This window comes from Geotrypetes seraphini, chromosome 11, assembly GCF_902459505.1.
Source record: "Geotrypetes seraphini chromosome 11, aGeoSer1.1, whole genome shotgun sequence".
NCBI classification, from domain to species: domain Eukaryota; kingdom Metazoa; phylum Chordata; class Amphibia; order Gymnophiona; family Dermophiidae; genus Geotrypetes; species Geotrypetes seraphini.
In genome coordinates this window covers 114,198,554-114,214,902 of record NC_047094.1, presented here as the reverse complement: position 1 = coordinate 114,214,902, position 16,349 = coordinate 114,198,554, and the positions used below count along the sequence as shown (strand labels likewise).

Here is a 16,349-nt window from a genome sequence, read left to right as displayed (position 1 = left end):
AGCAAGCTTTTATAGTAGTGACCTACTGAATTAATGTGTTTTTCTTTTTCAGCTTTGCTGTCCGTCACAGGTTTGAGCTATATTCTGTCTGCAGTCTCTGTTGTTCTCTTCTATATATTCTACACTATGCCGGATGACTGCGCCATGAACAAATTCTTCATCAGCTTTAATATGATTTTATGTATAATTGTATCCATCATATCCATCCTTCCAAAAGTACAGGTATCGTATTATTTGTTGAGGTATTCTTGAAAATATTTGAATGTGTGAATAACTAGTTTATAACAGGCCACCTAATCTACTGTGGCAGATTTGTGTGTAAGTGCAGTTATAAAAGTTTACATTTTCTGGCAAATAAAAACTCTCAGATATCTGATTTTTAAATGTCCAGTAGTAGAAATACAATCCCTTGGAATGTATTATATATACTCAAATATAAGATGAGATTTGAGGCCAAAAAATGGGCCAGAAATGGATGTGTTTGTTTATATTCAAGTCCTCCCCACCTCTGCATCACCCCGCCCCCACCCAGACTCATTGCATGCCTTCTCTGAGCCTACCTTAAGCATAGGAGGATCACTCCTGTCCCGGTCCACTGTTAAACCATCAGGGCTTTAAAGGTAAGCATGTGATGGGTCCGGGAGGCAGTGTGGTGCAGAGCCAGTCGGGACAAGACCAGGAGGAATTGTTCCTGTCCTGGATCTCCTCTGGACCACCAAGGTTTAAATTAGGCTCAGAGAGAGGCCTGCGCTGGCAAGGGGACACAGAAGGGATTATTTCTATCCGGCTCACCACTGAACCACCAGTTCTTAAGGTAGGCCCAGGGGAGGCCTGCAATGGGTCAAGAAGGGGAGCAGGGTGATGCAGAGCCAGCCGGGACAGTTCCAGGAGGGATTGTTCCTGTTCTGGCTCTCCTCTGGACCACCAAGGTTTAAATTAGGCTCAGAGAGAGGCCTGTGCTGGCAGGGGGCTTTGTGCAGAGTGATTGGAAGGACAAGATGGGGCTGAGAGGACACCTCAGAGAAGGCAAGAATGTGTGTGTAGGGGGTGGGTAGGAAGGTGGAGGAGTGGTTTGCCAGTACTTGAAAATAAACCCTTGGTTTATATTTGAACCAATCTTTTTTTTTTTTCCCCCCCCCCCCTTGTTTTGTGGGGGAAAAAGGTTACCTTGGCTTATATTCCAGTATATACGGTATATATGCATACATAAAATGTAAAATGGAATTATACCTGTGTATCCACTGCCATAGCTGATTTTTCACATGGGCAGCAACATCCAGAGCCTGGTACAGACATTTACCAAACTGTACTGTCACTTTTAAAACTTTAGCACTGTTCATACTGCGAGTGTGCATGTGGGAATCTTTATTAAACCGATCTCTAGACCAAGCCCAGTGATGACAGATTTTCTGTTCGCTTCTTAGAGTATCCATAGCGAGTAATCTGGGTGAGAATGGATTTAAACAACTTTATTAGCAGTACTTAACCCCAGTGAGACTTCACCACATTAAAGTGGATATTACTGAGTTATACTGGTGGAGCTATGGGAAGCGAGGAACTTAGCACATTTGGTGGCAATGCCCAAAAGCTAGAAGGTATTGGATTCTGATATTTGCGGGGTCCCGATTAAGAGAGAGCTGGGCTGTAGCCACTTGAATTGTCCACTGGAGGAAGTTCCACCTAAATATCATAAATTTGTTGCTTTTGTTGTAATGGCGGCCGTCTGGAAAAAGCCTGGAACTCCCACCAGACAGCAAGTGCAGCTTAAAGTGAACTATGTTTACCGTAAGTCGAGACTTAAGGCTTTGGAACCTATATATTCAATGGTGTATATAATAGTGCACACTAAAACCGCAAAAAATAGAAGACAGGAAGTGAGGTAATAGGATAACTCCACAATACGAAAAACCTCACTCATAGGGTTGAATCATCAGTCTGTATAATTCTTGATCAGTCTGTTAGGAAATTCTTCATAAAATTCAAAAACTGACCAACAACTGGTGCAACATTAATTACTTATCCTTTATTGTAGTAAAGTTGCTTGCCCCAATAATTATGTGCCCGACGGGACCCGTTTCGCTTAAACAGGCTTTCTCAAGGGTTCCAGCAGGGAGCACTATACAATATAAATATAAAGAACATTTTAATCTCATATAATGTTACCCTAAAACTGCGTATTAACTTATATAAACACTTTCTAAATAATAAATCTATTACAAATCTAAAAAATATTTTATATCTATTAAAAATTTCTTTATATATATATCAACTTTCATCTATTAAATCCTAAATTGATAATGAAAACATACATGTACATTTATGAACACTCAATCAAAGAATACTAAACAGCCTAATTAAATTCATATAACACAATTACTCAATTAACAAAATAAGTTACTCTAAAATTTTAAATTACACAGTATATAATGAAATCACTTAATTTTATAATTACAACTCCTAATTTACATAGAAATTTAAAGTTTTAAAGTTTAATTAAACAATCATTTAACTATTTAAATCACTATGTTAAAATCAATGTATATATAATAGACACTCAATTAGATAATCACAGCATCAGAATCTCGTTAAACTTTAATTGAATTCAATCTTAGAAGCCTGTATTAAATGGATAATTTGATGATATAACCCAAATAGGAAAGCACATGAATAAAAGATAATTCCAACTTAATGTGCTTACAAAAAATTCAAAATTGATTAGTTAATTAATTAAAAAAAACATCAAACATAATACAAATCATGTGCTGGCAATCAATCACAGCATACTTCTTAACTATTCCATGCACTCATCTTCCGTTTAACCTTGATAACAAATCAATGTGAATCCAATCATTAAACCATAACTTCTTAAAATTCTTATAATTAATTAAATGGACTCAACAGCATTAATTCATTTAGAACTAAACTAAACCTTAGGTTTGTATACCGCGCCATCTCCACAAGCATAGAGCTCGGCACGGTTTACAGGGTTAGGTTGAAAAGGAGCTACAATGAAGGGTTATAGGAAAGGAGCTAGGAAGATAAAGAGGGACAGGGAACCAAAAAGCGGGAAGTGTTAGATTTTTGAAAAGAGCCAAGTTTTCAGGTGATTGCGGAAGGATTGGAGGGAACTTGAAACTCTGAGCGGGGATGTGAGATTATTCCAGAGTTCTGTGGTTATTTAAATCACAAACTGCTAAAACCAATAACTTAATAAAAAACGTGAGTCACACAAAGTACAATCAAGCATTAATTCATTTAAGTCTTATTCGAATCACAAACTGCTAAAACCAATAACTAAATGAAAAACGTGAATCATACGGTTAAAAACCCAATCATGAGATAAGAAAGTAATCATTAAATTGAAAAGTAAAATAGTAAATAAGCAATGGATCTCATGCCAAAAATCCTAAAGAAACCGGTACTTTTCTAGACCGTGTATAACAGGCTCTCAACAATTTAACCCAACAAAACTTTACCAACCAACCTTATTTTGGCGTCCTCGTGATTCCGGGGCAGGAGCTGTTATGAGTAAGGCCGCCCTGACCGCGCATCATTTATATTGCATAACGCATGCGCAATCGATATGATGGCTGCCTGACACCCGCGTGATACGGAACTAATCATTGAGACTCCACGTCATTATAATACATAGCGCCTGCACATTAATAATCTTGCTATTGAGCGTACACGGGTCATTATTTCCTAATGTCTGTGTGTAGCATGCACTCGCAAGCCAATAACAAACCCGGAGTCTAGAGAAAATGTATAATTCAGCGCTAATGACATTTTATACAAAAGTGAAATTATATAAAGTGCACGCATGCCTATAAGGTGCAAATATGCCTATAAAGTGCATGAAATCTATAAAAAATAACCATATAATATACAGTACAGCACTAATAAATATATAAAGTGCACCCATGCTTATAAAGTGCTAAGAGACCTATAAAATACATGCACTGACAATCCAAAACTGATAAAAATAAAAAGGGGAGCAAAACCCGAAAAAACGAGAAATCAAATGAAGGGTTTCCAATCAATATATCCATTGAGTCCATCAGGCTCTACTGAATTCAATAAAAAAGTCCATTTGGTTTCTTTTTGTAGTAAATTTCTTCTCCTGTCACCACCTCTCTTACTTGATTGTACATGATCTATTGCCAAACAGACAGCAAGTGCAGCTTAAAGTGAACTATGTTCGCCGTAAGTCGAGACTTAAGGCATTGGAACCTATATATTCAATGGTGTATACAATAGTGCACCCATCTGGTTTGAATGTTACTATATGAGGATAACACCCATCGTTGCTCTCTAAGTTGCTGATGGCAGGGGGAAGGGGAGGGAGGGAATCGTTGGCTGATGTACTTGTTGAATATGTGGGAGCACTGTACCGAAGAAATAGAGTACAGCTGTATAGCGACATAATCATGCTGGCAACTCTGTAAGCAATGTGAAGAACTATTACTAGTTGATGTAATGCTGTTTAACTTGTTAAAATAAAAAAAGAAATTAAAAAAAAAATTCACAGCAGTTTACATAAATAATTATGAAGATACAAATTATTAAATGGTATTACAATATTTAAGATTTATTAATAAATTCTTGAAATGGGTCTTTCTTTGAAAATCTTAAAAAATTAGATTACTGGTTAATATTAGTCGGTAAAGTTTTGCTGCTTGATAAGTCCATGTGGAGTTAAAATATCTATTGTATCTTATATTCTTAATGACTAGATACTGAAAATGTCATAAGAACATAAGAATAGCCTTACTGGGTCAGACCAGTGGTCCATCAAGTCCAGTAGCCCGTTCTCACGGTGGCCAATCTAGGTGACTAGTACCTGGCCAAAATCCAAGGAGTAGCAATATTCCATGCTACCGATACAGGGCAAGCAGTGGCTTCCCCCATGTCTTTCTCAATAACAGACTATGGACTTTTATTATTTCTCAGATTCAAAGATGGATTATTGGATAAATTAAGAGTTGAGGCATATAATGTGAAGTTTCTCCAAAATGTATTTTATATAGTATACAATAGAATTTGAACTCTATTAAAACATTTACAGATATCATGGGGATTTGTAACCAGCCTTTATGTATGTATTAAACATTAGGGAAAGCAGTATTAGATGGGGCGTAACCTTGTAGTAAGAGCAGCAGACTGAGAACTAGAGCAGCCAGGGTTCTAATCCTGTTTCTCCCATCAGTATTTCTGGTGATCAGAGTAAGTCGCATCACGTTTTGTTGTCTCAGGTACAGCTTAGATTGTAAGCGCCCATGGAAAAAGAATTTGAATACCTGATTATAATTTCTTTGAGCTAAGATATGAAAGAAGCAAGTAATCTTAAATCAAATCCCAATGCTGTCACTTTAATGGGATCAGAATAAGACACTTGATGTGACTTTGTTTTTTGTCTTCTTAAACAGGAGCACCAGCCTCAATCTGGGCTTCTTCAGTCTTCTCTCATCACCCTTTACACAATGTATCTCACTTGGTGTGCTATGAGCAGTGAACCAGGTAAGCTACAAATTCTCCTGAAATCTGCTTTAGGTTGTTGAAACTTAAGGGGTAAATATTCAGATGGCAACAGTCAGCATTTTTTTTGTCTGGTAGTGTTATACCCAGATTTCTTTACATTCACTCCACAAATTATACTAATCCAAGTCTGAGGATGGAAGAAACTTTCAAGCAAAGAAACAGGCCAATTATTATAAAAGTAAAGACTATTTATTTACAAGCAAGTAAAGTAACCAAATATAAAACACAAGTAACTAAGTTATGTAAGATGGTTCATGAAAGTAAAAGAGAGCAGGTGTTGTCTGTCTTTACAGAACATTAGAACAGGTTGCAGAAAATCTTCCAGTATCAGCAGTGCAGTAGAGAGGATGGCTGGGAGACACCTGAATTGTAGTATTTCAGGTTGAATGGAAAACCCATCTCCCACACCTTGGTCGCCAGCCCTTCTTTATATGATTCTGGTGAAGCTGTTATCCTTGAAGATAAGCAAGCTCCTCCCCATGTTCTGAACATTTGGTCCTCAAACTTTATGTCCCTGAAGATGCAGTTCATGAAATTCAGAAAAGTCCATGAACTCAGGCACCAGAGTGGTGGGGCCAAGTTGTTATCTACAAAAAGTACAGGGCACAGTTTGTGCAAATGACATCAGCTAAGTAGTCTAGTTCCCAGCTGATGAGCAAAAGCAGGTAAAGGTTTGCTGCAGTACCTGATGCAGTATGTCCTTGGCTACATAGCCAATCGGTGCGAGCCTTTTCTATACTTCTGGGCATTACCATTGAATTTCCAGGTTTGTGCAGCCAGCTATCCCTTATCCACAGGCAGTTAAGTGCTAATATTGCATTTAAATGAAATGGGATAAAGGAGGACTGAGTTCTATGTGGTCCAATTTATCCATTAACTTAAGTGCTGACTCTGCCCTTGAAATGCCCACAGAATAGCTGGCTACGGTTATATTGGTTAGCGCTGACATTTGGTGACACTAACCAGTTAATTGTTGATGAATATCAGTGGATAGCCCTGCACAAGCAACTTAATCAGCCAGAAGCCTCTCCTGCCCAGTTAAATTGCTTTGAGTAGTGACCCCTAAGTGTTTTCAGTCTCCTTGGGAATAACTTGCTTGATTTCTTTTTTTCTTGTAGGGTTAGTGCTCCTCCCCCCCTCGTTTTCATAAGTACAGTAGCATATATACAATTAAAAAAAAAATACAAAGGAGGATGTTGCATTGGTGAAACTGGCCAGATGAAGACAATTAGTTCACTTTTTTTAAATTAAAAACCATAGCCTGTTCTTCTGGGGAACCTAAAGATTTATTTTGGGTTTCTGATTCAACCTTTTTGTGCCTTCACTTGGAGTAACATGGCTACCTCACTATTCTTTATTTGCCCTTCAGACTGGCACAGAGACTGATGGGTTATTCCGCACCTCTGCCAGCAGGTGGAGACTGAGACATAAACTTTATAAGTGGGCTGTGCAGTCCCAAATACAATTAGTCTGTTCTCTGTCTTCAGCAGATGGAGGTGGTAAGCCTGTGCAGTATTTCTTTGGTTTAGTTAGGGATGTTGGATTTTTGTTTTAAATTGGCCTTCTTGTCCCTGTTTTGTGGTGCCGGATTGAGCTTGGTGGACCCTTTCGGGGGTCTGTCCAACCTCGGGGGCGCCTTTTCATGTCAACCAGTCCGTGGTCCTCTGTCTTGGTTAGTCGGGAGGGCTCTTAAGAGCAGAAACAGTTGCACAAGTTGGATGGCTGTAGGGTCCTTCGCTCTTATGTTAGCGGACCCAAGAGTTCTGGAAATCGGATCATCTTTTTGTCCTCTTAGTGGATCCTTGTAAGGTGGACGGTGCTTCAAAGGCTACGATTGCGCGTTGGAGCATGGAGGCTATCACTTCAGCGTACCTTCTCAAAGCTCATTCCACTTTGGTCATGCAACCTCTTGGGCTAAGAGTTTTCTTGTTCCTCCGAGATATCTGTAAAGTTGCGGGTTTGGTCTTCTCTCCATTCTTTTGTTTGCCACTATCATGTTGATGTTCAGGCACATCGGGACGTGGTGTTTGGTGAGCATGTTCTTGTGGCGACTCTTCAGGGATCCTACCCATTATGGGCACTGCTTTGGTACATCCTGTCCATTCTATACTGGTCTGGAGGAATGCTAAAGGAGGAGAAATTAGTTTCTTACCTTCACAGACCCCGCCCTGTCATATGCCAGTGTTTTTCACAAAGAGTATGTGTTTTGGTTTTTCTGTGGTATTATTTTGGTTGTTGGGGGGTATCATAAGAGTAGTGGAATTTTGGTTCGTCTGCTTTAGTTGGTGAATTTGGGGGGACGTTTTTGAAGGTTGTTTGTTCTAATCAGTATCCAACAGTGTTCACATGTCTGATTCAGGCATTTCTTTTGTCTTCTCCATGTGAGAGTGTAGTTGGAATGTTTTCAACCTAGTTTGTTTCTGTTTGGCTATTTGTCAGACTGATTGAAGACGGGACTGCACAGCCCCCTTGTACTACTGCCAAAAGTCATTGTCTCTGTCTCCACCTTCTGGCCAAGGAGCATAAACCTATCTGTTCTGGGACAGAGGAACTAAAAGAGAGAAAATTAGCAGGATTACTTTACTTGCTTGTAAATAGTCTTTATTTATTTATTTTAATAATAATTGGCCTGTTTCTCCAGACTTGGATTTGTATAATTTGTGGAGTGGATAAAAAAATCCTGATAACAGCTATCATTAGTGTTCATTCCACTTATAGTGCTTTCTGAATGTACTATAGCTAGCTCCAATTACAAGGATCCTAGAGGGCCATGGAAAAAAAAGAAAACTTAGTGCTTAAAACCATAAGATAAGAGGGGACGAAAGGGCAGTGGCCCCAAGTGAGTAATTTACAAAATAACTTAAACAGCTCAATAATATCATGAGCCATAATGAAGAAAACTGCTAAATGCAAACTGTGTGGCACAAGGGAATACATCCTCACTACTCCACAGAAGACTGAGCTGGTCCTGCATAGTGGTAGCAGGTAGGAAGGTGTGTGATGAACTACTTTCTAAAGCTTTTGGAATAGAAGCTGGGAAATGTATCCCACACTAGGCTCCATTGGATGTCACCCTTAAGCGAGAACACTACTACATTGCTTGTTTTCAGAGAATTAACTTACCAGATATATCTGCTGGACTTTAAATGTTTTTTTTTTTGTTTGTTTTTTGCATTTGCCTTAATTATTTAGGAGAAAACCTGAAGGCATGTATAATAATTAATATTAGACTTCTTAAATTATAATAGGGAAGCACTGTGTATTTATATTTCTGTTCATTCTTTTCAGATCGCACCTGTAATCCAAGTTTGCTGAATCTCATGTCTCAGATTATTGCACCTACAGTCTCCTCAGCCAATCAAACCATCATAAATGTCACTCCTGCTCCACCAAAATCCTTGCAGTGGTGGGATACACAGAGCATTATTGGACTTATCCTTTTCGTTCTTTGTCTTTTGTATTCTAGGTGAGGAGATGATCTGTGTTCTTATGGTAAAAATATAGCTTATGCTTTTGGGGAACCAAAAGATTAAGAAAAATAGTGAACTAGATTTTGCAGTAGTGGAACTGGGTGACTTTCTTTTATTTACAGTTTGAATACTTGATTACACCATCCTGGCATACTCGTGTTGTAATATGTTTTTTTTGGAAGATGTGGAAGGATAGCTTTGAAGAAATATTAGTGGTGGCTTTAAATACATAGAGCAAATGACCTCCGCGCCCCCCCCCCACCCCCTCCAAGTGATGTTTCATTTTTTAAAAATAGTCTACATCAGTGGTCTCAAACTTGTGGCTCACATGCGGCCCGCAAGGTACTATTTTGAGGCCCTTGGTATGTTTATCATAATCACAAATGTAAAATAAAACAGTTTCTTGATCGTATGTCTCTTTAGCTATAAATGACAATATTATTAAGACTTAGCCAAAAGGAAAGATTTATAAACTCTAAAGAGTTTTACCTCATGCAAAATTGTCATTTCTTTAACAAGACATTAACTATTTTTTTCTGAGGCCCTCCAAGTACCTACAAATCCAAAATGCGGCCCTGCAAAGGGTTTGAGTTTGAGACCACTGGGAAGAGGCACAAGAAATTATTTAACAATTGTTAATACATATCAGAAAATATGGACCCTAACCTATCACTACCCATCCTTTATTCTATGTTGACTTGTCCTTTAAATTTCCTAACTCACTTAAGAAACTTCTTTTTCAATCAATAATCTCAAGCTGAGAAGGGTCAGAGTAAATATATCTTATTTAGATTGTAACAGTTGCAAGGAAATTGAAAGAAAAAATTACCTCCTAGAGGCAAAACTATCTATTGGCTTCAAAAAATTATTGTGATGTAGTTGCATGGACCTAGCCAAATCTGGAAAAATCGATATGGGCTGACTACAAAACTGAGAATTTTTATTCTGGAAATATTTTTTTAAGTCATTTTCTCTTGTTATGTTGCGAAAGTTGCAAGGAGAGTTGCTGAGGATTCAAGAAAATCAGTTATTCAGACTCTTGCTCCCTCCCCCCCCCTTTGCATTTCCCTCAACTATCTCAGCTTTCAGTATTGAAACATACCTATAAATCAGAAATAATTACTTTAACTTTATCCCAAAACAATACCTTCTTCAAATATCTGCCTAACAAAATCTCAGGAGACAGCAGATAATAGGAATATTCAAAGGCTGATGTTTCTATGTCCATCCTACTCAGGTTGTGACCCCAAACCCATTTATAACCCCATTTAGTGTTGTAACTCAGTTTGGGAAGCCCTGCATGTACGTTTAAGTCCAAGGAAATGTTTTTATACAATGTTCTCTAAACCTGTGATAAATCTGTTTTTGTTTCTTACTATTAGCATCCGATCTTCCAGCAACAGCCAGGTGAACAAGTTAACATTGTCTAGCAGTGAACGTGTCATGCTAGATGATACAGTTGGAAGCAGTGATGAAGAGACGGGAGTCCGTCGTGCTGTGGACAATGAAAAGGATTGTGTTCAATATAACTATTCCTTCTTTCACTTCATGCTGGCCCTTGCTTCACTGTACATTATGATGACACTTACTAAGTGGTACAGGTAAGGGCACAAAGTTTATTTAAACTGTTGCTTAAGGCCTGCACCTTAAGGATGAATGTATAGCTGCTTGCTAAATGTCTAGTGTGACAGACCCTTTTAGATGAATACATTGCAGTCAAGGCTCCTACTGCCTTTTTTGTTGGGAAACAGATTTTGCAATTAAAGGCTATATAATGTTCAAATCATATCAGGGTCACCAAAAATGACCATGCTGCTGTGGTCACAAATGCTGCTCTTCCCAAAAAATTTTAAAAATTCAGTCTTATAGTAATTTAATTTATTTTTTTTTCTTATTAGTATAAGCATGCAAATGTGATACAAAGAATATACATACAAAAAAAATTGTTCCTGATGGTCGGAGAAGTGTGTACACTTAAAAGCAGCCTGCCAGTCTACTTTGGTTTGAAAAAAAAAAAAAAAAAGTTATTTTCCGTTTAAATAGCCTCTTTCTTACACTGATCCCATTCAGTGAAAAAATATCTGCTTGCTTTCAGGGTAACATCCCTGACCATTAATTACCATGTTGCCATCGTAGCCCAGCTCTCTTATCTTAATTTTAGGCACGTCTGCTTACCATGTGAACCCCTCATAAATTTTTTTCAAACTGCCTCACAACATTCCATAAACCTTTTGAGTGCATCTGTTTTTCTTCTTTTACATTTCCTTCAGATTCATGACAAGCATATTCATATAGTGTTAACAACATCATATGGTATTATATTATAACTCATACAATAGAATTAATAGCCTTATTTTTTTTCTCTTCAGCCCTGATGCAGACCTTAAAACCATAACAAGCACGTGGCCAGCAGTATGGGTGAAGATTTCTTCAAGTTGGGTCTGCCTCCTTTTGTATGTCTGGACGATGGTGGCCCCTATTATTCTGAGCAATCGGGATTTTAGTTAATTAGTGTGTGTGTTTGTTTTTTATAAAAGCGTGCTTTTGGCAGAAAGCCAAATTTTAGTGGTGTATCAGTAATTTTCTCCAGCTGCAATTTCTCAACTATTAAACTGATTCAGCACAGTATACCAGTGGTTCTCAACTTCTCTTCTGTTGTGACACACCAAATGCTAAAACTCTCAGCTGAAAAAGCATGTCTAAATATTTTATTGTTGTAACTGTAAGTTTAGTATGAATTTGCCTATCCCATAACAAAAAGCTACATGCAACACATCAGTCTCAGATTTCTCACTTGTTAAAACACCAAAACAAATATGTTCAAAATCTAATATCACCTCAGTAACAGTAACACAAAAACCTGCAACTATGATACTTAGAAACTATATAGCTAACAATCTAAGGCCAGCAGACCTGTAGGATTTTCAGTTGGGGCTGATGGCAGAAGTTTGTGGAATTTTTTTGATGGATGGGTGGGTGGGGTTGGGTCATGGGAAAGCAAAAAAATAGGGATCACTTAAGGGAATTTCAAGAACCTGCCTTTCAAGGTTGCTAGACTTCCCAGCTTGCAGGCACTGATGGTTGTAAAGGAAACACAGGCTTGCTTACTACACCAAATGTTTTGCGATTCCTCTCGCCTTCAACACACTGGTTGAGAACCACTGGTCTATACAGATCGCAAAACCCAAAGTGTCATACTGTACCAGCTATTTTAATTTACATGAATATACATACATACAAGGCTTTTTATTCTTAAGTGTTTATAGATTGATTTTAAGTGCTCATTTTTCAGCTAACTAGGGCTTTTTTGAGTACAAAATCTGTGTTTTTCATGCAAGGTAACCTTTTTATAGTTGGCTCAAATATGTATATTTGGTGTCACTTAGAAATTGGCAGCTCTGGAAGGCACAAGACAAAGCAAGGGCTAGTGGCATTTAGCCAAGAAACATCCACTGTATTTGTATAAGGCTGTTAACTGATCAAAGCCCTGTATTGATATAATTTATGCATTTTTTTCACTACAGCTGAGCTGTCACTTAACTCCATTCTGATGATTTTTTTTTAAATAAATTTGTTATATTGTTAGTAATATATTATCATTGATCATTGACGAGGTATTTCACAGAACACTTCTTTTTTAAATGCACTGTTTTCCTAAAGCCTCACCTTTGTAAAGGAAAATATAACCTTGTATTTACATGCTTCATGTGCTGTTGAAAATAAGTGTCATTTCCTCAAATGCAGTTGCATTTTTTTTTAGATTTTCTGTAGAATAACAGATTAAAGCATTGAATTTAGAGAGAGAGAGAATCAAACATTTGTGTCTACAATTGTTAAGTTTCTTAATTGATTGGAGCTTATGGAGCAACATCCATTACCATTCTAGCCTAGAATTTGCCCCTTATATGCTGCATATAAGTTAAAGTTCATATGCAGATGAAAATAGAAATTTAATTTGTTTGATGAAAGCAATTTGTGATGCCACTATCTAAAATATGAAATAACCTAAGTACTTAATGTTTGCACTGTACATATACAATAAAATATATTATTTAACAGATGGCTTCATTCTTCCCAGGTATATTAGTGTAATGGGAAAAAGAGCTACCGGTGTTATCTTAAAATGACCCTCCTTTTTCTCTTATGTCTCTATCTATAAACATTAATATACTACTAGGGTGGTCCATAGTAATGTGCAAAAAAAAATCAATCTTGTCTCCATGTGGCATGTCTGACTCATATTAAATTTTAGCTTCATTAGACAATATTTAGAGGTCACACTGGCATGCACTGTTTGCTTGTGTGTTGTAAATGTATGTGATTGCATCTAGTTTGCAATCTGCACCCAAAAACTGGCTCCTGAGAAAGTCAGTCTTTCAGCTGCTAGATTGCCACATGGACTCGGATGTTCTTAAACTAGTCAATTTTCATCACTATGATGAAGGAAAACCTTTACTGGAAAGCTATAACTTGGTATGGGATTGAGCCAAAATACAGACACAAGCATAGACTCTTGTGTTAGGAAGTTGAAAAACTACACAACTTTTGCAAACAAGGTGGTCATGGCCATTTCTAGACATCTGTCCAAGCACATAGCAGCACTAACTGTTTTGATGACAAAATGCACCAGAAATAAATCTTTAGTTTTCCACAGAGCTAAGATATGTCATTGGAGTCTAATTGCGCTATGCTATTCTATTTTTCACTTTTTCATTTATTTTTCTTGATGGTACTTTATAAATCTTTGGGGTTTTTTGGGGGGGTGTTCTAGGGATTTTTTTCTAAGAATTTTTCTTTCCTGTAGTTTATGGCCTTTGGTCCTCCATCAATCTCTAAAGCAGCTGAAGGTATTGAATCTTTTTCAGTCACATCAGTTAATCATTAAAGGAAAAATTGATTCCATCTAGCTTGCATCAGCAGTTTTTCCTTTAATGTCAAACCTTCTAGCAGTTTCAAAAAGTGTTCTCGGTGCAACAGGGCCATATCAGTCACTGCTCCACATAATTGGTGTCTTCAGTGCCTTGGTTCTGAGCACAAAGTGGGCTCTTGTTCATGCTGCTCAATGCTACAAAAACACTCTTTGAGGACGCAATGTCTAACAGGAAAAGCTTTTTGGACCTCAAGATCATCTGATGTTTGCTGCATCCAATGTGGAAAAAACAACAACGATGTAAACACTGCCACATCTAGTAAACAGGCTAATAGGCATTCCTATGCCTTGCCCTACACATCACCAGTATCTCCTGTATTGAGTAAACTGATGTATGCCAAACTACATTGTAAGCAGTCTCGCTTTCCATATCTGCAGGACATGTCTCCTGTGAGGCATGCCTTGACACCCTGCACTAACAGTACTATTTAACTCCCTCAATACCACAACATTCCATGTGGTATTAACTCTGCAAGCTGCTTTAAAGTCATTTGACACTAGCTGCTGAACCAACCCCTTCGATACTGGCCTAACCCAAACAATGCTCTACAAAGCTTCATGGTACTACATTTAAGTCTCCTCGATGCAAATCCAGTGCCCCAGCCAGAAGGCACTCGAAGTGTGCGGGATATTGATGCAATGATGTCATACACATGGGTGACAAGTCAATGTCCACACATGCACAGAGGCCCTCCGGCTGCAACTCTGGAGCTGTATCTTTGGTGGGGGATCCAGGAAGGGGAAGAGGAGAGTTGTCAGCACCAGATGACTGCCTACAGAACATGCCTCTCACCACAAGAGGCACAACTTAGAAGCAGCCAGCGCTGGCAGCTCTTCCTTACTGGAATCTGCTGCTGCAGTTTGCGATACACTGCTTTAGAGGTTGAATCACTCACCCATTGATCCAAAGTATACAATGGGTAGAGACTGAATATGCTGAGACCTTCCCTGACTCTGATATAGAGTGGAGTGCATTTGCTAAGTAGATGAGGACAGATCTTGCAGAAATGGGTCAGGAATAGGAGGGGAAAATTTTGTCCCCCCCGTGTCATTCTTTATCTTAGAGCCTAAGTCTTTCTCTAGCACAGGGTGATTGCTACAATATCTAAAAGTCTGCAGACTGTGGCCTGCACCCGAACCACCTTCCTGGGGCAGCACGCAGGGGAATCCAGAAAATACTCTGTTAGGACAGAGAAACTAATTTGTAGCCATCTTTGAGAACATCTAGATCCCAGAGGTTGGAGGTGATGGACTCCCATTCTGCCAGAAAAGCTGCTAACAGCTCCCCCCCACTGCGTAGAGATATTGGCCTGGCATCAGGACTGCTGACAGCAGAGCCTGCTGATGTGTGTCCTTTGGAAGACCCAAGTACGGATGAGAATGTTGAAGGGATGAAAATTAGAACACCCAGCACTCCTACAAGGGCAGGACCTGCTCCCAGGTACTGCCTTGGGTTTATGATCCTGAACACTGACCATTAAGTCATCCAGACCCTGGCCAAACAGATGACCATTAAAGGGCAACTGGCTCAATGTAGCCTTAGAAGATAAATCCCCAGCCCATTGCTGGATCCAGAGCTGAAACAGAATAGGTGCCCAGTTTGTGAAAACTTTCAAGATTTCATACAAGGCATCAGCTATGCAATCCACTCTGGAGATGATAAAATCCAAATCACAAAGCAGTGTCAGGACCATGGCGCAGTTTGGAATGGCACACCCAAGCCATGAAGGAAGAGGCCATCACCACCTTAACACTAGCCACGGCCAAATCAAACACAGATGAAATCCGTGTGTCAGTCCTGGACATCCTTCAGGACCACCTCTCCATCGCTGGGGAGAGATGTGTGCTTGGTAACCTGCAAACTGAAGAATTTGAAAACATCAGGAAGAGAGGCAGAGTGTGGCCTCTGGTCACTCATGAGGGAACATTCAGAAGTGACTGGCTGTTCCAACTGTAGTTTCAATTCCTGCAGAGATTAAATTCATAAGTTGCGCAGGTTTACAGAATCTGCACTCTATGGCTTCCATAGTGCCATCTTGTGACAGCAGAGGAATGGAAAGTGTGTCTGGTGCAAATGGGGGTACAGCTGACTCCTAGGTACCTCCACAGGAAGGCAAGAAGACAGTCCCTTGGAGCAGAGGTCCCTGTGATCAGCACAGAGGCCGGTGGAAGAGAAACTCCCCAAGGCCCCCTGAGGTCAAAGGCACCACATTTAAGCAAATCTTGGCCCCCTCGCAGGCCACAGCTAATGTGGAATACGGCTGCGCAACCGACAGCCATCCACCGCAAATGAGGCATGAATCCATCCCATCCTGCCGTAGGGAGGTCAGCTATGTGGTTTTCTTTCATAAATGAAGCTGACAAGTATGGAAAATAACTTTAAAATCAAATCTGGAAAAATCCAAAATGGC

General features: G+C 39.0%; 1 protein-coding gene across 2 annotated transcripts in view; it reads left to right on the top strand.

The window, feature by feature from the left end:
- The window catches only part of SERINC3 (serine incorporator 3), a 40,669-nt gene extending 27,605 nt beyond the window's left edge, over nt 1-13,064 (top strand). For both annotated transcript variants that reach the window (XM_033963091.1, XM_033963092.1), the window contains exons 6-10: nt 53-222; nt 5,427-5,517; nt 8,827-9,004; nt 10,391-10,609; nt 11,378-13,064. In XM_033963091.1, the coding sequence (XP_033818982.1) occupies nt 53-222; nt 5,427-5,517; nt 8,827-9,004; nt 10,391-10,609; nt 11,378-11,516 (797 nt within the window). In that variant the 3' untranslated portion in view covers nt 11,517-13,064. The remainder of the gene's footprint in view (nt 1-52; nt 223-5,426; nt 5,518-8,826; nt 9,005-10,390; nt 10,610-11,377) is intronic.
- The last annotated feature ends 3,285 nt before the right edge of the window (nt 13,065-16,349 follow it).